The 21,743-nt window shown below is 40.4% G+C and overlaps 1 protein-coding gene across 4 annotated transcripts in view; it reads left to right on the forward strand.

The window, feature by feature from the left end:
• The first annotated feature begins 5,194 nt into the window (after positions 1-5,194).
• GAK (cyclin G associated kinase) overlaps positions 5,195-21,743 on the forward strand; it is an 81,472-nt gene continuing 64,923 nt past the window's right edge. For 2 of the 4 annotated variants that reach the window (XM_072860002.1, XM_072860003.1), the window contains exons 1-4: positions 5,196-5,516; positions 17,986-18,047; positions 19,465-19,524; positions 21,446-21,560. In XM_072860002.1, the coding sequence (XP_072716103.1) occupies positions 5,375-5,516; positions 17,986-18,047; positions 19,465-19,524; positions 21,446-21,560 (379 nt within the window). In that variant the 5' untranslated portion in view covers positions 5,196-5,374. Of the gene's footprint in view, positions 5,517-17,985; positions 18,048-19,464; positions 19,525-21,445; positions 21,561-21,743 lie in introns of those variants that run through there. The other 2 variants (XM_072860004.1, XM_072860005.1) reach the window with 2 other exon arrangements.

Raw genomic sequence — 21,743 nt, forward strand, 5'->3', positions numbered from 1 at the left:
AAGGGATTGCAGAGATCACTCTACAGGAAACTGAGTATAATGACCTTTTGAAAGAGATTTCAGTAAATGGGCATATAGTCTCTACAGCTGTCTCAATTACAGCTAGTATCAACTTTACTGTCATGATACCTTACCTTCCCAAAGTTGGACAGTGCTTTGGTGAGAAGGTGTGATGCTTTGTTTGTCACAGGAGAAGACTATTTTGATAAAGAAAAAGTCTCTTGTTAAATTTAATGAGGAAATGATTTGTTCAGTGGAGGTGTCTCTTAATCACTGCTCATTGTAAAAAAAACAGAGCATAGGCCTTTCTAACTGTTTGACAGCTGGAGCCTACGGGAGGCAAATTGGACAACAGCGTGTTTCAGACAATAAGAACACATTTCTGCAACACTTCTTTCACCTTGCTCTCTGGCTTCCTATAAATAGATTTGAGATCAAAGTTACAGACCTTTTCTTCAAGGAGTTGGATAGTCTCTGTCTCCCGAGTACAAACCTTTCTTTGCCCTTGTTGTTGACTTGTGTTTCAAAGTAGCCAGGAGCTCCAGCTGCAAAAAAAATCCCTAACCACAGATTTGAACAGGTACAGTATGCATCCAATCTGCAGAGATCCTGTCTACAAATTTTAGGAAGTTTTCTAATAACTAGTGAATTAATTTTATTTACATAGGGTAGCTAATTTGCCCTATGTAAAATTTTCCTTAAGAACAGCAAGGCATATGCCTTGTTTGAAGCAAGCAAACAGGGAAAAGCTACCTCTGCTAAATTCGTAGTGTCTAATCCGAAGTCAGAGACTAAACTATTGCTCCACAAAATCAGTGAAGTCATTTTTTTCCAATGATTGGCATGTTTTCCCATCATCATTCTAGAAATTAATCACTTAAACTGGAACCTCAAAAATAAAAAAGGTGCCCAAATCAGACATAAGCATTATGGTGGCAGTTATTGCTGAAAGTTTAGCTAAATTATAATGTAGCCTACATACAGGGATCAATCAAAATATTTTTATTGCAACTATTGCTTTATTAAACTTGTTATTTTAATATCAAATGCACAGCCTCTTCTTTGAAATATGTAGTTACAATATGTTATAAAAATCTCCCAAAATATAGTGGCTCATAATCTGTGTAAGAAAAAAATTATAATCACACATCAGAAGAAAACAATAGTTTATGCATTGTGTTTTGCAACTTCATCCAAAGTAGCAGGCTGTACGGATATTCAGCTAATACAAAAAAGCTACAGGAAGGAAAAATCTGTATTGCAGAAAATTACTTGGGTGTACCATACACTGTAACATGTATAAGTATTAGTGGCTGTTCTAGAAAACAATTTTTTCAAATAGCGAATTCGGATGGGCACTTCCAAAGCTGATGATTCTTGCTGGATTGTGTGAGGCAGAATTAAACCTCAGTCTTTCAAAAGGGCATAGTTTCACTCAAACCTAGACTAGCCAATTAGGGAAGAAAATGAATGAAACAGAAGTGCCAGCTCAACTCTGAAAGTGCCTTTCATATCTTTACAGTCTCAGAAGAGATGAAGGGTCTCTGCATGCAAAATGAAGACATTAAATTAAGAAAGGTCAAACCTGTTCTGTTTGCTTTGTGTCAGGATTAGCTTTGTGACTCATGCTTTCAGAGTACGTCACAAGAGCAGCTGCACTAAAAAATACAAACCTTGGAGATGTATTTAATCTTCCTTCCACGATGTATTTCTGAAATAGGTTTTCAGCTGTGCTGAACCTAATAAACCCTATCTAGAGCCATGCAGACATTATTATATATACCATTTTCCTAGCTATATTTTGATTAAATGCTATATAGAGAAATGCAAAGTAGAATGCTAATTCCTTACTATTTAATTCATTTAATTCTAAGGAGCTGAAAGCAATTACTGTAATGGAAATTAAAGTGCGTATCTTTACTACAGGCTAATAGATAGAATGAACTGTTAATTTAATAATTCCACAGTTTATAGCTCTGTCCTGCCTTGACCTTATGATACAAAAGGAAATCCCTTCTTTACCACCTTCCCCACCCAAGATTTTTGGCCAGAATGACTCTTGGCTCATTCTGGGTGAGGCTGTAGAAGGAAGAGGACTTGATGAGAGTTAAAACAGGAAGGCTGGAGCAGAGCTTTGTCATCAGGAGCTCAACCATCCTGCAGCAGTCCAGTGTGGCTGTCAGAACTGGGATGCAAATTAGTAACAGATGGCACAACTTTGCTTTCCTCTGCTTTTCAACAGGGATGATGCCAGCATATAAATGCATAAGCCTTACTGCCTTTAACAACTTAAAAAAAAATCCATGGGCCTCTCAAGCTGCATAAATAAAAAGAATACATTATTGGTTTTGGCCAAGTGCTGTTAAAAACTGGAGCATTTTACCACACTTCTGTCTCAGCAATAAATAAAAAGGTCAGCCCCACTAATGTAGAGCCTTCTAGACAGCTGCACACATTTCAAACTGCATCTTACTTAGTGGTCTGCTTGACCTCTCCAGTATAGTCCTGGATATTTAAAAAGACAGGTCAGTAAAATATTACCCAGGCATTCTTTTTGGCCAGAAAAGCTGCATCTACATCAAGGCTCTCCTGGCATACCTGCAGTAGTTGGAATGCCAAATCCATCCTGATTTTTTCAAATGTAACATTGCTGCTTCTTATCCTACATTTGTTCTTATACTTCCTTCATGTGTAACAGATCGTTACTGCTCCTGCAATTTCTTAGGACAAACTCCTACTGTAAGCTATGACTGTCCTCTTTGAGCAATTTCAAGCAACCAGAGGAATTGTACAAATCTTTAGGTTGAGCTTTTAGTACCAGACCTGACACTTGGTGCCTATCTGCATATGATTTTTGGACTGAAATTTTGGATTATTTGTGCCAAGATCCTTTCTCAACAGTCAAATTAAATCTCTCTTGCATACATAGTAAAACCACAAAGTTTTAAATACAATCAGTTTTCACTGATGGAATTTGATTTGCTAATTTTTATACATTAAAAATGTACACATTGATAGAGAATCAAGATTCTCTGACAGTAGGTTTAAGGGCATTTGAAGCAGGCATAAGCCTGTATTACTGCTGAAATAAATAAATAGTGCTGCTGCCTTGTGATCCTCAGATGTTTCTTCCAGCCTTTGGGACGTCTCTTCTGTGCTGAGGTAAATGTGAGGCTTAGCAGTGAAACAGCCAGGGAACTGGCCATGTTAAAGCTGGTTAGCAAAAAAAACCCCAAAACAAACCCCCAAAAGAGGTCATTTTAGCCCAGGTCAGTCAGTCTGTTACTGAAGACATGGCAGAAACCTCAGTCTTCCTTTAAGCTGAAGTATGAGTTTTAGTTGCGTCATATTCCATCTGCACCAGAGTCCTCCTTTTGGGAATAAGGAAATTGCTAACATAAAATCCAGACCTTCAAACATGGAAGATTGCTTCTGTGGTTCCTTATAAAAGGTTCTGTTCCTTTTCCAGTGGCCTTCTATGAATGAGTCTTTGAAGAGGAATATGCAGGTGAATGATAGGACAAGGGACAATGAGCAGAACAGTATGGCCTAGCAAGCCTAACTAGCAGTGTTTGTTTGTCAAAAATAATTCCAGCCTTTGCCTGAAAAAAATAATTGGAAAAGTCGGAAACCAAGATGGGATTGATGGTAGGATGCTCTTGCTGTGAACAGAGAGACTGCTGTTCTGAGTGGTGATGGTGGTATGATTTATGCTGGCAAAAGGGGTTTTCTTCTAGGGAGAACTGAAAGAGAAAAATAGCAGTTGAGCTCTGTTAGAGACAGAAGGAAGTTCTCCATACAATCTGACTTCGATAATTTGAACTTTGTTTTTTTTAAAGAGCTATAAAAGCATGGGATCTCTGCACAAATCTACTGGGTTTTAAGACCACACTTCTTGACTGGTAAGGCATTACAAACAGTGAGGGAAGCACAAGATGCCATGCCCCTGTAATTTACACAGTAACATGAAGAACAGCAAGTTCTTAGTTTATGGAAGTTGATTGAACAATACAACTTTGTAATATTTAACTACTCATCTGTGCAGGAGAAAGTAAGCATGGCCACCTAAAATCTTACGGAATTTGGGGATGTCTGGGGACATCTCAGAGCGATGGCTGCTGGCAAGGAGCAGGCTGCAATAGTGAAGAGATGTGACTTTTTGAAGGAGAGTTCTGGCTAGCAGTGTTCTTTCTGAAACAAAAGGTTTCGAGATGGCCTTGCTTTTAGCGATCTGCTGTCCCAGGTCATACAGCCTTATGCAGGAGGTAGGCCTTACCAGTTAGTGATCTGCCTGTGCAAACACATGGAGAAGCCTTACATGCAAACATGCAGGCTAATGCTCCATGCGGATTGCAGCAATTACCAATATTCACGTGCCCCCTGTGCTGTGACACATCGAAAAGGCACCACCGCCACATTCTCCTGTGCATTCAGGGGCATGCAGTGGGGATGCAGGAAGGGCAGGGGTTGGCGTGTCAGGGTTGCAGGGAAAAGCGAAGGAGCAGAAGATCCCGCGGGCAGACGAAGTGAAAGGATTACAGCGATACTCTGCGGGAAACGTGCACGTGCTGCCCACGTGCCATCTATATAGGCCTGAGTTATGGACATGAGAAACGTTACCTCTTGGTGACTGCCAAGCTGCCCAGTGTTAACAGAGGGGAGAAAGCTGCTGCCTAGTGACCGATGTTTCTTCTCCCCGCCCGTGCTCCTTGCCCCGAGCACGGCCAAGCCGCCCCGGCCCGCTCCCTCTCAGCGCCCCTCCTCCTGCGCTGTGCCTCCCGCAGGCCTCGGCGGCTCTCCATCGCAACGCGCCTGGAGAGGCAGCCGGCGGCCCCGGGCCAGCCCTCTGCCGGCCTTCGGCGCCCCGCCGCGGCGGGGACCCGCTCCGCCGTCGGGTCGGGCCCAGCCGCCGCGCCTCGCCGCGCCTCGCCGCGCCTTCCCCTCACCTCACCTCACCTCACCTCACCCTCCCCGCCCCCCCGCTGAGGCGCCGCTGCCCGCGGGGCGGGGCCAAACGCCGCCTACCGCGCGGGAAGGCGAGCTCCGCCCCTCCTCGCCCCGCCCCGCGGCCGCCGGGGGCGGGGCTTCCCCGAGGGGGCGGGGCCGTCCGTCCCGCGCCCCGTCTGGCTGCGGCGGGCGGGGGCGGCGCCGTGAGGTCATAAATGACGCAGCACTCCCGGAAGTAGCCCGGAGCGGAGGGAACGGCGGCCGAGGAGGTGGTCTCCTGCCGCTGCGATCGGTAGCTTGGCGGAGCCGCCCCGCTCCTCCCCCGCCCGCCGCGCTCCGCTCCCCTCCCCTCCCCTCCCCTGCCCCGCCCGCCCGGCCACCGCCGCCACTTCCCATCCCCCGGCCGCCGGACAGCGCCGCCGGGGCCATGTCGCTCTTCCAGTCCGCCCTGGACTTCCTGGCGGGCCCCGGCTCCCTCGGGGCCGCCAGCCGCGACCAGAACGATTTCGTGGGGCAGACGGTGGAGATGGGCGACATGAAGCTGCGCATCAAGCGGGTCATCGCGGAGGGTAAGAGCGGGAGGCGGCAGGCCGCGCCCGGGGCCGGGCCGGGCCGTGAGGGGCGGACCCCGCCGCCGCGGGGCTGGGTTGGGCTTCCCTCGGGCCGCGGGGCTCCCGCTCCCCCTGACCTCCTCTCCCCTTTCTTGGCCTTGCTGGCAACCCCCCACGCCCTGCGAGGGGACGCCTTGTGGAGGCCAACAGGCGGCGGTGCCCGCCCGGCCGGGGCCGGCGGCTTCCTGCTGCGCGGGCAGCCGGCCACTCCGAAGGGCTTGTTGCCTCCTTGTTGCTGCGTTAATTAAGGGTCATGGCTGCTCTGAGTTAACGTAAGTGCCGCGGAAGGTGTTTGGCGAGGACCGGGTGTAGGAGCCATGCTTACCGTGGTTAGCCCGCCTTAGGAATACCCCTAGAGAGCCAGTGTGTTGTGTGGAGGTTCTAAACCCTTGCCTTAGGGTTTAGAATACTTTCACCATGTAACACAACTGTCAAAGGAGTTTGTGGTCTGCCTAGGACCTCGTGGAAATACTGGATTGCATATATATTTTTTAATAAATGACAATGTGTAATGTGCCAAAGGTGCAAGTTTTCCTGTGCCATTTTGGGTTGTTAGGAAAACTGTGAAATGCAGGAAAATATGTTAACTTTAAACACAAATGTGAGGAGGCTGATCTCATTCTGCATATAGGCTTTGCTGGAGTACAGGAATTAAATGTATACCAGGGATATGTCTGGGCAGTTTTCAGTTTCAGTGAAATTTTGGGTAGGCATCTTGGCACACCACTTCCTAGTCTGTTTTAAAATAGGTGCTATGCTTGGTGTGTGCAAATTACCTACAAGTTAGCAGAAATTTGGATCTTTTTGTGCCTGTGGTCAGAGGAATTACTTTATTTCTTCATGCAGAGAAGATACTGAAAGCTTATCTCAAAAGTCTAAAATGTGAATTTGTCCATATTAATGCAGTTACATAATTCATTGACTTTGTACTGGTGGTTGATGTTATTCAGGTTAAATACCCCAAATCTCTATTCAGAGCTCCTTTTCATTATTGAAGTTATTTTCTGTAGTTTTATAAGTAGATTTATTTTTTTTCCTGAGTAGTTTTTTGTTGAAATCTTAGTGACCAGCATGGAAGAAAAATTTGATTCTTCAAGATTAGCTACTTTAGTTAAACTTACAAAAATTTGCTTGTATAAAACAACAGGACATTGGTCTTCATCACTGTTTTATCTTCTTAAGCATTAATGTAACAACTTATTTGCCCTTAAGCACTTTTGGCATATGATCTCAGACAAAACCTGGCAGTTTTTTAGGTAGTAAGTTGCATTTAAAACAGTACCAAATGTCAAGTCCTATTCTGCCTTCAGCCTTTACTTACAGCTTCTTTACAAAAGATCCAGTCAGAGTTGTGGGTGAAATGTAAGCACTCAATACGATGTGACTGCAAGGTGAATGATAAATGAACTGGTTGGTGGTGCTGATATTGTGACATTCCTGCCAGGAGTGGCCACAGTGGTTTCCAGAGAACAACAAAGGAAAGGAAGGGCAGGAAGCTATGTTTGAGACGTATCTGCTGTTTAGTTCTTGGTTCTGAAACAAGTATTTCATACTTTAATTTGGCAGCAGCCTGCTGTTTCCCAGGATCTGACACAGGCTTTCTAAAATGTCAGGGGATAGATGCCTGTTTAGATGATTTAAAGCAAATGGGGACATGTGCTAAGTCTAGTGTTCTCAAATTTATCTGTAACCACTTCATGTTCCACGTTTGTTTCAGTATTATGGTTTTACTTCATGTTGTTTTCTCTGTATTTCACTAACTGAAATTGGGCCTAACTGCTTGCTTTTGCTAGAAAGTAAGACTTTCTAGCCAACGTAGCTGGGTTAAAACAACCCTTAGGGTATATTCAGCATAAATATAAAACGTATATAAAATATATATAAAATATACATGTCCCAGCCTCTCCTGCTGTCTTCAGACTTGAATTTGGAATGCTTCTGTCTTTAGCATATCATGTATTTTGTTGCTGAAATTGGATTTGTCTTTGAGCTCTGAACCTGTGTTTGAAGCCTTCTGATACATGCTTGCATAACTGTGGCTTATAAGCATTCCCTTCTATGCTTACAAATACAGAATCTGTTTTTCTTCTAAATGAGTCCTTTCATGCCAAATTCCCTACTAGAAAGTAAAGTGCTACTTTCTGAATTTAGATTTCAAATCCATGGTGAACTGTGCGTGATCTGCCAATGCAGAGAGATAGCCTTTTCCGTAAGATCATACAACCTCCTTTGCTTTCAGTTGGTGTGAAGAGAGTCTGTGGATTAGCATTACACAGTATCATATGGCAGTGTAAGTTCAGTTGTTCTTGCACCCTGCAAGTCTTGCCAGCTCTGTAGTGTGCTGCCTGTCTGTGTTGGTGCAAATACGTGTTTGGCTGTGCTGTAAGCAGAGACATTAGCTGCGCAGTTCATTTGGGTGCATTTCCCTGTTCATTTTGCAGAGGTGCCATGCTAGGGGTAGGACCAGGCTAACTGAAGACGTGGTGTGCTGCTGCAGGAAGCTGAGAGCAACCCGGGGGGACGGGGTGGTGATGATCTCTAGCACTGATATTACCTCCAAGTGCATGAACAGACTAAGTGTGTCACAGGATGGACTGAGTGCTCCTAGAACAGGGTCTCCTGTATTTTCTGCTTGGGCATTTCAGTAGCTTACTGCAGTTAAGCAATTTTAGAGGAAAAGGGCTGGGGCCTTTACGTTTAATCCCTGCTTGCGCTTCATATGATGCTGGCTTCAGCAGGTGTCATGGCTCTTATGGGTCCTCCAGTTAAGTGCACAGACCTCCACACAGTTCTACTTCAGTAAAATAGTCATTGATTGCATACCTAATTAGAAAATATTAGTAAATGTAACTATCTTGCACTCCTTCGTGACAGAGGGCATTCTCTTGTATGGCCGTAAGTCACTTGCCAGTCTGAGTATTCTGTACTTGTCTCCATCACAACATGGGTGTCTGCTCTCACCAGGGCATCTCCATACATGTAGTCCAGCTGTATGTGATAGAGTTCTCCAAATGCTTACTAACATGTTTGGTTTTTATAGGGTTAGATCCCTTGCTGTTCGTATGAACAGTATGTGCATTTTTATGCTGACTCTTGCTTCTTCAGTTGACATCCTGGAGTGTCCTTCCCCTTTGTTCAGGAATGTCAGAATTCCTGTATCAATTTGTACCAGGTAGTTGAGGGATGGAGAAGGTCCTTACTGGTTCAGTGATGTATGTATCCTGCACATCAGACCTTGGGGGTCTGACTGGTTCACATCTGACTGGTTCAGTGATGTATGTAGCCTGCACATCTGACCACAGCAGGCTGAACAGTAGTTTTCAGAAATTTCTTGTTTCTTGCTCCTGAAAGCTGCCATATTTGCACAGACAAACAACCTGGCAAATTTGTTTTTCAAATGCTAGATGCTGCTGTTTTTCATTTTTGCCTGTGTTGGACAAAGTGTCTCTTCTGATAGACCTTATGTTTGTTTACCTGCTAATAGTGACACTTAAAGATGATGGACAAGTAAATACGGGAAATTTCTTGCTCTCCACCTATACTGTAGAAGGAATAGAACCTGGTCACTGGGCTGCAAATGCCATACATGGTCAATGAATTACAGAAACTCATTCCTCAATTCTGTCTTGTAATGCTACTCTAATGAGAGGGTAAACTGATATGAGAATAACATGTCCTGTGACGTGCTGTCAAGTTCCAAAATGACAAAGAAAGTTGAATTTTTGAGAATGGTAAATTGTACAGTTTTAATAGCTTTGGTAGCTAGCAATTTGGAGAGAGGCCTGTTTGCTGTGTGCTGAATGAATGTTTAATAAAATATTGCTACCTTTTAGAGCACAAGTGAAAGGCAGCATGATGATTTGATAGCTAAATAAGATATTGACAAAACTGCTTATGTGATTAAAATTATTCAGTCTTTAAATATAATCATACTCTTCCTTGAATGTTTCCATTGAGCCTTTTTTGTAAAAGCAGTTAGCTGTTGCACTGGTGGCATAGCAGAAACAGTTACAGCAGTTCATAAATTATTTCATATCTCTTGTTGACAGAGTAAAAATAGGATATATAAAAATAGAGAACCTCTATTCTGGAGATCCTTGGATGAAAATAGAGAACTTCATCTTTATGGTGCTCCATGGAACAAAACCTGATACTTTTCAATCTGTTACAAGGTTGAAAGGATAAAGGTGTCTTCTGCAAGTTTTATGTTACATGTTTGGTTACACTAGGTAATGTTTTTAAGGGTTTTTAGTGTGTTAAAAATCACTTGACAACTTCACTACTAGCTCCTACTGCCACTGAATGCATAATGCCATATCCCTACAACTACTCCACTGCCAGTGAGTGAGGCTTTAATTTGCTTCTTGAGTACTGCTGTTGAGGCTTGTAGGTTGAGTAGTAAATATGAAAATATCAATAAGTGTCCTATTTCAGCTTTATTAAATTTTCTAGAACAGAGATCATACTAACAGAAAAATAATCTTTAAAAAGTTTTGAATATCTCTCTCCTGGTAAGCTGTTAAGTGAGGTAAACCTGATAGAAATATACTTCTATTAGTCCTTTCAATGACTTATTTTGAAACACTTTGTATTTGAGTTACTGTGTTTCTTGAGATCTGTGCTAAAGATAAGTGCATCAGGAAAATCACTTTATGCCATAATTACTGTTTAAAATTACAGTTTTCATCTTTCTCAACTAATTCAGCTGCAGACTGGTTAACTTTTGGATATGCTATGGTTTTCTCTTTAATTCTTCAGTATGTTAATTCCTGTTCTATATAGTATAGGCCAAATCTTTGATTATATGTGAAGTAAGGCAGTGGTATCTTGGTTCAACTTGAATTTATATAAAACAACTCATGGTCTTGTCAGTGGAAGGCAGTGATGGCATGGAATGAGGGACACTTGTTCTTCAGAGTATATTGAGAAATGTGCTGCCTGCTCATGTGTGCTAACTGTAATGTGTTTGAAACTTGTTTGTGTTACTGCTTTAGCCAGGTGCTCTTTGGCCTAACAAATATGCAGCAAAAGCTGAGCATAAGTGATGAAATTAGTGTTTCAGTGTGTTTGAGATTCTCCTACAGAAGAATCAGGGAGTTAATGTCCTCAAGTGAACAGTGAAACAAAGATGGAGATTTCACTATTAATGTTAATACCCTAATAAGCAGATGATTGTGGGGTGCTTGCTGGCTCTTCAAATATCAGTCATATCTCATGAAACAAATTGACTTCTTAGTGCTGATTTATGTATGGGATAGCTGAGAAAAGTTCCAGAATATTGCTTTCCAGACAGTGCAGAGGTAGCAGACAAAGCAGTGGAACTTCTGTGCTGTTTCAGCATCACTTTCCATGAGACTTTTGAGTAAATTACAAGTTTATAATACGCTCAGAGTCCATTTAGCCTTTTTTTTTCTTCCAGATAATGGCTTTTCTCACTACGTGGTTTTACTTGTCCCTGTCCCTTGGTTTAGGAAGAACCACTCTGAGAATAGACATGGATTTTTCTTCCTCCTGTGGAGGTTGGGACTGTGACTTTCAGTTCCTGCACCATCAGGTCTTTAAGGCCTTTTGCTGTGGGTTAACTTTAATACTAGTCCTTTATTCTTTTCTAATAGAGAATTTTTCTCTCAATACAACAGTATTTTGCAAAGAAAACAAAGTGAATCTTCCTTGTGATGTGCCAGTTTGTCCAAGTGAGCTGCCATTAGAATGAAGCTCCAAAGGTTAGGGTAGATTTTCTGTATGCTGAAAAAGGCCAGTGAAAATCAGGATTGAGATATATGGAAGGAAATTCTCTGAAATCTCACTTTTTAAAAATATATCTGGTTTAAAACCAGAAATATTAGTTCTGGTTTTTCTTTGCTTCACTATCCATGTACACGTCACAACTTTCCAGTGCTTTTGTTGCTTGTTTTACATATGAGGCTGAACAATTGAGAATAAACCAGGTGTATTGTTGTGTAAAAATCAGAGAACAAGCAAGTTCTGTAGCACACATTTAACGACTGTTCTTCATGTGTATTGATTTCTTATGCTTCCTTTGAGCAGCAAGCATGGGCAAAAGAGTAAGACTGCAGAAGATGAGAAACATGATAAAAAATATGAGTTATTCAAACTGTTTGAGTCTAAAACTTTCACCGTGAAGAACGAGTAATTCCTTAGTCAGAAAGGTAGCAATAGGCTACAGACAAAGTGAAACTTGTGTCTGTCATTAAAGTATCAAAAAAACTCTGCTTTAGACTTCAAGGCTCCTTCAATGTTTTGAATGTGAACAGGCAGTATTACAGTTTACCAAGCTTATAGGTACAATTTCATGGTCTCTGCAACTCCTGGATTCACAGGATGATGGTAATGGAATTAAATGCTGATTTTTGGATGGATATAATTCATAAAGCTCTAGGCAGCAGAGGCACAATGAACACTTAAGGGTCAAGTTTCTGTCAACATTGTTAGTTGCATTTGCTAACAGATGTTTGGAGTTACTGTGAAGGGAGGAGAGCTTACATCAAGTCAAAGAGAAGTTGCAACAGCCTGTGATGTAAAGGATGAACTGACAGTTACTCTACAAACCATGTGTGAGACAGACTTCTCAGAAGTGGGGAAAAAAAGATGACAATCTCTAAACAAGAACCAAAGGAGCCTAGCAGCTTTCCAGTTCGCATTCCCTTTGCTGTAGCTGTAGATGTAGAGAAGTTTTTCAACATGAAGCAGAACAGTGCTGTTTTTTTAAAGCCAGTGTTTCTTGGGTATAGCAGTTCCTGCTTGCAGTGGAGCTCTGTAAGTTTCAAGGTGTTCTACCTCTCCACTTCTCAAGGTTATGGGGAAGAAGTCCAGATCTTTGAGTTTGAGCCATGCTTAATTTTTTGAGGGAGTTTCATCTTGTTATTAGGACTTTGCAATTGACACAAATGCATGACTGGACTTCAAAAAATATGCTTGTCAATGCTTGGTGACAATGACAGAGCATCCTTTGTGTTTTGAGTAAGGGTGTTGCTTGTACTCTGGTGGAAAAGCATCTGTCTGCTTTCAGGTAAGATGCACTGTAACTTGTAGTCCAGGCTAGGATTATGGTGTTTCAGTCAAGTTATAATTGAAACATGAACAACTCAAAATTGATATGGAATCAAATTTGGTTAGTATTTGGGAGGGGAGTGGATAAGTCATATCAAGTAGTTATAAACAGGAAGTTATTCACACCATCCCTTTCTCATGACTACTTAAGTGTGTAATGAAGCAATGCATTACACAGTAGCAAGCAGTTTTATGCTGTGGTTGATGTCCCTATTTTTTGTAAGAGGATGATGAAGTACTGACAGGAACAATGCCCATGGTCTGTGGTGGTGTAAGAATAAGTGTAGAGTGCTCATTAATAAAGCAAAAAAGGTGGCTTTAGTTCCCAATGCAAAGGAAGTCATTGGATGGTCTCAGTATGGGCCAGGAAGGTGAGGCTGGTAAGCTTTGTGCTCTAGTGTGTTTCTCTGGGTCTGCTATGGGGCAAGAGTGATTCCAGGACTGACTGTTGTACTTCGGCTACGCCATTTTCATGAGTTGGTGTGGTGCCCTATAGTGAACCTCTTCTGTGTAAGTTTGTGTCTACAGAAAAGAGAAAAAAAAAAACAGTTTTCTTCTGCCATAATTTCTGTGGCAGAAAATAATTATCTGAGACCGTTTTTGAGAGCGTGGGCTGCGTTCTGAAAATGAGACTATGAAATGCTCCAGCACTGAAAAACTTGTGTCTCAGGGCAAGAGCTTGGATGGATGTGTACATATAAACATACTGGTAACCTGTATGGGGAAATGCTAAGATGCTTTTGCTGATATAAAAAGCTTCAGAAAACTGACTTAAAACCACCTACAGATATTTACGTGAGTGGAAATAACGAGTGAAAACACCCCAAATAAAACTACCTTCTTTCTACACCCCTAGGAGAGAAACCAAAGCAGTCCTTCTACTCTTAACTTTCACTTCCTCATTTCTTCTGTTGGGTCTACTCTACAGGTGTTTTCAGACAGGTGTGTTGATGTAGGATTGTGATCCTTGACTGACATGGCTTTGACTGTGAAATCCTTGGTGTGGTTATAATTAAACAGGTGAAACTTTTTTATTTTTGCAAATTATATTGCAGGCTACATTGGTCAGAAGGTCTGGAGTAAACTGTTATGGCAAAGGAGAAGTTTTGCCAGTAAAGTTGTCCCTATTCAGGGTATATTAAAACTGTTTTAATAGGCTAGCTCTACAAGGAAGCCAGCATCAAACCCTAAACAAAACTGCTTTTAATAATGAAGCAGTAGGACTAATTTTGCCTTTTGTGAAAGAATTGTTTTCATGAATAACAGGTGGTTTTAAAAAAAAGTAATTTAAAAGTACCTGCACAACTTACTGTACCTCCTTTGGTATCCCAGAAAATCCATGGATTTAAAATTGGTATCAGCTGTAGTGCTGCAGTAGTAGTGAACTGATACCACCTGGAATGAACAGCGTTGTATGGAACTGGATTGTGTTCAGGTGAAACAGTGAAATAACAATGAGAAACTTAAAACTGATGTTTTGACAGGGGCATAGCTGTAAAGGATGAGGTTAGAGGCCATATCAGTGAAATTCTCTATAAAATGGGTGCAATGAAGTAGGAATTTAACCAGGCATGATACCACTGGCTTTTGTTTGGAGTTCTGAAAAGTTTAATGAACTTGGTGTTTAGCATTTCAGTACTTGATTTTAAGATACAATCACTGAAGTAAAAGTACATCTTTTAAGCTACTTGTGTACTCTCAAGCTATCACTATTTTAATGAAGTTTCTCCCTTCAGCTTACTATTGTAATACCTCTGTATAAATTGTGAGATCCTACTGCATAAGTATTGCTAGGAGCTCTGGTAAGTCATGCCACCATTGAAATGGCCTTAAAGAAGACTTTGTTGTTACTTTTCCTTTTGTTAACCCATGCTATGAAAATGTAATAATTAAAGTATTTTGCTAATACACAAGTTGAGTCTAGCCAGCTTTAAATTTGACCTCAGCAAAATCTTAGTTTGGACACTTTGTATGCAGATTTCACTAGATTTCTGGGTAAGATCAACTATGCTTCACTTAAAGTCAAACAGCTGTGCTTTAAACTAAGCAGAGCTTGTGTTAACTTCTGTTGATAACAAGAATTTGTAATTTTTAAATGGCTTGCATTGCTCAAAATGTTCACTTGGACTGCTAGTCCAAAATGAACATTATGATTTTCAATGGCTATTGAAACTTACAACCAGTATATGTTTTGAAGTAGTTATGAAGCTGAATGTAAAATTTCTTGAGATTCCTAGCTAGCAATTAAGAGGACTGAAATTAATTTTTTTGGAAATGAGATTCATTTAAATGCAATGAAAATTACTTACACTTCAGAAGCCTTTCTGATGTGGTTGTAACATTGTGATTGAGGGTTAAAAAACCAGGCTTTTCCATCAAAAAATGAACTTCTGTAGTTTTCATAAATGTGATTGAATTTTAGATAGGAATTTCAAGATTATGTGTGAACTGAGAAAGGAGATTTCAGGGCAACTGTGAATGTGTCTAGAGTTTTGGGAGGGCTGTATGATAATCAGCACTTCCATGAAAATTTGAAATATATCTTTTTTGAAGACTTACTATAATCTTTTTTTAGTCGGTTAAACTAATTCTTCCTTTTAGTCCTTCATACTCAGTGTCAACAGGATTAAGCTTAGTGATAATGTGCAACTTGGTCTACATTGCAAGCATTTCTTATATTGGAGGAAGAACTTGTAGGAAAGCTTATCAGACCAGTTGAAATAGTAGGAAAGGTACCAATGCTTCCAGGGGCCTTCTTCAGAGTTTGGATCAGCTTGGTTGTTAATCAGATATATGCTTGAAAATGGTGGGTTGAACTGATTTGATAGTTAATTCTGATGCATTGGTGATTTCGCCTGTATGATTTCCAGGAGGGCATTTGAATGAAGTATAGTTATATTTTGGAGTGCATGTATGTAGGTCTGTGGATGTGTGTATTTGTAGAGGTACTAGCAAGGTGTATACTTGAAATACAGGGTACACTTGCTGCATTCCAGCCCTGGTAGAACCCTTGGTAGTGTACACAGCTGAGCTGAGCTTGCAGAATAACTGTTCTGTAATCTGGGGTGCCTCTGTCACCGCTTGAGTGCCTTCCAGAAAGCTAACTGTCCAGTAGTTTTGTGTACTAGAAATTTGTGCTGACGTGAAGCCCCTAATTTTGTAAATTGAAGCATATATTTTCAAGATACAGCTTGCAGGGTTATTAGAATAAATTCAAGTAAATATTTATCAAGATGAAGGTAAAGACTTTCTTCTGTAGGGCCAGCAGTGCTTTCACTGTGTAGAAGGTCTGTGGGATCTGTGTAAGACAAAACCATAGAGGCAGTAGCTCTGTGGTACAGTGACTGGTGTATACTGATGTAGGGGCTTGCAACTAACTGGGACGTTGGGCTCTGAAACTTGGGGCATGCCTTTGGATGTGAATAGGGGAACTGGTTGAGAAGAGCAGGCAGAGACCACGGTTTCCCAGCACTCAGCTTCAGTGGAAGGATGACTCACAGATTATCTTGCTTGTTTCACCAGCTCTATGAAATCTGTAAACACTAGTCATAACTGATCATCACTGTCCAGAACCATGTTTTTCTTGCCTATGTTCTCATTCAGAAAGAGGCAAAGTATCTTCAGGTAATACTCCAAGATGGTGGTAAGTGCATTCTGTCTCCAGCCCCTGTCCCACCAGTGACTAAAATGCAGATTGTAATTGCTGATCAGAACTCTTGCACTGGGGATTTTAGAAAAGCTAAGGGAACTTTCTATTGTGGCAAGTACTGAACCTGATTTTACAGAATGAATCAAAGTAAATGGATAAGCGCGATGCATGCATATGTAATGTATGGTGGGACTGAACTGCAGCCCTCGCTGTCTGTCATCTTCGGTGTTCTCATTGATACTTTAACTCTTCAATGGTGCACTAGTTACTCTGTTTTGCTTGTTGTCCCTGCAACTAGGATCTTGGTTTTACTGTTTTTGTGTATAATTCCCCTTTAGATACCAAAAGCAAAGGCAATATCCAGGAGCCTGTCATTTATTTGTTTCATGTCGTGGATGCTACTGGCAAAGTAACAAGATGTGTGGGCAGTACCATTCGGGAGTCTTGCAGAACGCTGTGATGGTCAATTGCCATGTAAAACTTTTGAGAGCACTTCTTGGAAAGCATTGTATTTGATTGAATTGCAGAAAGCAAATACTGTGTTCATTTCAACCTCATGTTAATAGTCCTTATCAGCAGAGAAGGTGTTGAGTACTAATGTGACTGTACTGATTTGAGTCCTGCATCTTTTAAAAAAAGTGCCCTGTCAACTTGTTTCTTGTCTGTGGTGGTTCATTCTTTAGTTATCCTATTCTCTTAGCCTTTTGACTAGTAAAATTTTGTATTTCACTGACATCTGTGCTTGTTCTCCAAATTATCGCTAGAGAACATTGCTATGTAGTTCAATGAAAACAGAATTTATATTAAAGGAGTAGAAAGGCAAATCATTGAAGTTTGTCACTTTGGCTGTTAACTCTACTAGAGATACTCTGCAGTAGTTGGAGAGCGTATATGCAACCATGCTGTTGGTGTAACTGTGAGGACAACATTCTCAGAAGAAATGGAAGTGATATCAGGATCTTTAAAATGGAGTATAACTGTACAAATATGTTCTTTTGATAGTTAGATTAATGTAATTAGCAATTGAGGAAACTTAGCAGACATGTAACTTTTTCTCAGTCTTTTTTACTTTGTAGAAATTTGCACAGTGTTCTTGAGCAAATGGGTAGTGTTTGATGAAATAGATACTCTAACAAAAGGAGTTGAAACTAAAATATTGTGGTGTGGAATGACAAATTGCAATTTAGTAACAGCATCACTCTTATTGAAAGTATGTGCTTCAGTGCTTGAAAACGCTTTCTACTTTTAATATGAAGCCTGAAGCATGGCAATTATCCTAAAAGTATGAGGAGGTCTATATTTAACATTTTGTCTCCCTTGGTTATTGCTATTTTTGTAGGAAGCCTGACAGTGCAAACCCAAGAAATAGTTTAATTAAAACCATTAGGTAATATTGGCTGTACTAAGTCTTGGTTTTATAAGACCTGCATTAAAAAAAAATTGCTTCATAGGAAATCTGCATATGCAGACTAACAAAATGCAGGAAAGTAACAAAGTCAGTGTGGTTCTGGCATGTGTAAAAGAAAGGAAGAGAATATTTTAGCTCTCATGTAGGTTACCCATACTCTGGGCAAGCCACTGAAAAATATGTATATTTCTTACATTCAGAAAAGCATCTAAATTTGTGTATTAGCTCTGTTAGACTAAAAATTTTTATGTACCTGAATGTTGAAATTAAAACTGACTTCATGTGTGTTCTTCTTGTAGGTGGTTTTGCTTTTGTCTATGAAGCTCAAGATCTTGGAAGTGGCAAAGATTATGCTTTAAAGGTAAAATTAATTTACTTCACTACAGGTTTACATGGTCTGTCTTTTTGCTTGATGCTTGAGCATGACAGTTAATTCTTTGTATGTCACTGAACAAGTCATTTGGAAAAATCCACAATGATAAAGTGGTGTTTGTAGCACACTGTACCTGCATTTAGAACAGTCATTCCTGTTAGGACCCTGTGCTTTATACTTAGATGCCAAAGATGGGAGTTGCTCTGTTAGGTACTACTGCTGTTTGTCTTCATTTGGTCTAGAAATTAATGACCCTGCCCCAAGCATTTTCTTGCATGGGTAAGAAGAATCTTTCCTAGTTACCTGAACTGGGGTACAGGAATATTTTCACTCCTCAGAAGCAGATTTACCGGTTAGCCTACGTTTGTACTTCCAGAGTAAGTTTCATCAATATTAAAAATAATGTTCCACACTTTGACTCATTGATCAAACATTCAGCCTGGCACTTTTCAGAGACACTCCTCTGGATTCTTGTTTTGCGAAGGCTTATAGTAACCATGTAACAGCTGAAAAACTGAAGTATTATGGAAAGGATAATAAAGTGTCATATTTTGCTGCAAAAAAAGTCACATCACTTCTGTTCAGCACAGAATGACTTCATTTTTGGAGTAGGGATGTTCTGTGGCTTTATCAGTACAAAGACATCTGTCTTGGAGAGAAAGTGAAAAGGGTAGTAGTATGAGAGGTGGCAGTGGTAAGATGGCATTACACCACCAGTAATTACTTGGTCTTTTTTTCCTTTTCATACCACATCCTACAGTAACAAAACATGTGACCAAACCCATGTAGTATGTGTGTTCAAAATGTCATCAAGAAGTAGCCCTATTTAAAAATAAGATAAAAGGTGAACCATTACTGTACTTCCTCTGTTTTGTAAAACTGGTACTTTTGTAGCAAATACTCACATTGGTTCTAGTCAAATGTTGACTCCAAATCCAAGTGATATTGGAAATAGTAATGCTTGATTTTGCTGTTGATTACTCAGGTACCATTGAAAAAGTTGGGCTACATAATTTGCAGAAGTTTTGGTTGGAGTGGGTTATAGGTTGTTCCTAAAGATTTGAGGTGGAAGGTTAATCTTTCCTTGTCACTGCACAGTGCTGTAAACAGGAGACTTTAGTGTTTTATACAACAGAAAATGTCGGAGCAGTTACTTTATGAGTTTCAAAGGTTACAACTCCTCAGTTATCACTAAACCTGAACAGTACAGGCAGCTGGAAAACTGGGTGCTATATTTATGGCAGTATGTCCAAATGTACAATAAGCCCACTTTGTTTACTGTCCCGTCACAGTTTCTTAGGCTTTTGACTGTAGCTTATAATTTGTGTTCTGGAAAAAAATATCTGCAGTGTTTTTCTGTAAGTTTTAATAACTATGTCTTCTCAATTACTCTGTTTTCTGACAGCGATTGTTGTCTAATGAAGAAGAAAAGAACAAAGCCATCATTCAGGAAGTTTGTTTTATGGTATCCTTTTCTGGAACATATTTTAATGTTTCAATTTAATTGCCCGATATCAAACATTTCTGAGAAACAGAGGACTGCTCTGCAGATTCAGTTCTTTCCATGCCATACACTGCTTAAGAGGACTGACATTCTGAGGAAGGTCTGGGTTCCTGGTTTGTTGTGAATCTGGCACCAACATCCAGCAAGTTCAGTTCTTCAAAAATTGCAGGAATTTAATGTGCACAGGTAACTTTTGTAGCTAGTGTAGACTTCGTTGTATACTTTGTTTAGCAAGAAGTGAAATTCTTATTTGGGCTTTCTTGCAGTCCTGTGACTATGGTCAAGAGACCTTTTGACTATTCAGATGGTACTTAGATCTTAAGTAGACTTCGCTCACATGCACTGGTTTTATTGCCTTTTTGACAACTCAAAACTTTGCTTTTACTCTCAATGTTTCTTAATCTCTGCCTCGGATGCATCTGGCTTTAAAAAGTGATACTGAATATTCAAGGAAGGAATTTCAGTAGAATACATGCATTAGAAACAAGAAGCAGGTGTCTGTCAGTGTCGTTGCAGTCCTTTTTGTCTTCAGTGATGTTAGATGGTAGGGTATAGTGTAATCTCAGAGTGTTTTCAATCCTTGGTGTTAGTAAACTCAGTATTTGCTCCCCAGCATCTGCTCTAAGACCCTCAGTTTGTTTCAAGAGTCAGGGAGTAGCTGTGGTATGCTGTTTTGTTTACCACTCTGAGAATTCAGCTTCATTTTGAGTTACCAGGCAAAACCACTAAACTTAATTTAAGCTACTCACATATTTCTTTTTATGATAACTGAAATGTTTGGCAATATCTTACACTAAACACACTTCACTAGAAGTACACTTGCAAAGAAAGGACTACCATAGTGCTATACATTTTCTAGCTACTCTGACTACATCTTGCCAGGAGTAAAGAACTGACTGTTCTTTGGATGTCTTTTCACAGCTCAGTCTCATTAAAACATATGCACAACATGAACAAGGGTTAACTTGCTGACTTTCCAAGACATAACTGTGAAATGAAATTAATTCCTGCAGGTCTGAGTAAAAGGTTGTGAAGAGATGCATAAGATATAAAATAGTACTTTGGATTAATTCTGATTTGGTGGATCCAACTTGCCCTTTTTTATAGCTTTGTACTTATGTCTTTGCTTTTTTCTTTTCAGAGTTGGTGAATGCATCTGGTGAATAGTGTTTGTCTCATAGGCATGAGTCTTAGTATATGACTATGGTGATGCACATCAGGGACAACACAAACACTCATAATGCAATGTAACTTCCATTGGCAGGAGTTGAGATCACTTATATTTTACTCCCCTTTACATAGTTCAGAAATGATACTTTGAATTTTTGAACTGGAAGTGAAACAGGACAAAGGGTTTTAGTATGAGGAATTTTTACTAATGATGGGAGGGTAAGTTCCTTGGTCTTTCAGAGCTTTTATTTGTTTTGAACTTTAATTCCTTAAAATTAAAACATAACATACTTAATACTTGCTTTGGAAAGGCAGGTGTTCACACAATAGCTCTTTCTTGATCAGCCAGCTAGAGAAGCAGCTGATAATTAAAAGGTCTCTCTGGTACTTGTGCTAATGCCTTGCAGTCATTGTCAAAAGACAAAAATAAGTAACTAGGCCTGTTATGAAGTCCAGTTTCCTCAGAGCCTTAATCAGAATTATTTTTTTAATTTTTTATTTTGACTTTTTATTACATTACCTTCAGTGGCTTCTCTTGAAGCCTGTTTTTTTCAGCTGAGGCATGGATTTCCTTGTTCTGCTTAGTATTTTAGTTGCAGCTGTAATGCTTTCTGTGGTTTTAGGCTAACATTTCAAATTAGATGTCTGAACTGCTGTATACAATAATATCAATAAACTTGGCAGTCGTGTTCCTTGAACATGTTATCTCCAGAAAAAACTTTCAGGTCATCCCAACATTGTCCAGTTCTGCTCTGCTGCATCTATAGGAAAAGAAGAATCAGATACAGGACAGGGAGAGTTTCTTCTGCTTACAGAGCTGTGTAAAGGTAAACTTTATTTCTTTTCCCAGCAGTGCATGTTGCTTCTGACAGCTGTTTTGCACAGGTTGCTTCACAGCTTAGAAGCTTTGAAAGCCTCTTAAAGATAGCATAGTTCAGTGGAGCTAGAGTTCAGCCTCATCTTTTATAGGATAAGGATCATATTCTTTGAGACTACAGTTCAACCTCATC

Source organism: Ciconia boyciana, chromosome 4, assembly GCF_034638445.1.
Source record: "Ciconia boyciana chromosome 4, ASM3463844v1, whole genome shotgun sequence".
NCBI lineage: Eukaryota > Metazoa > Chordata > Aves > Ciconiiformes > Ciconiidae > Ciconia > Ciconia boyciana.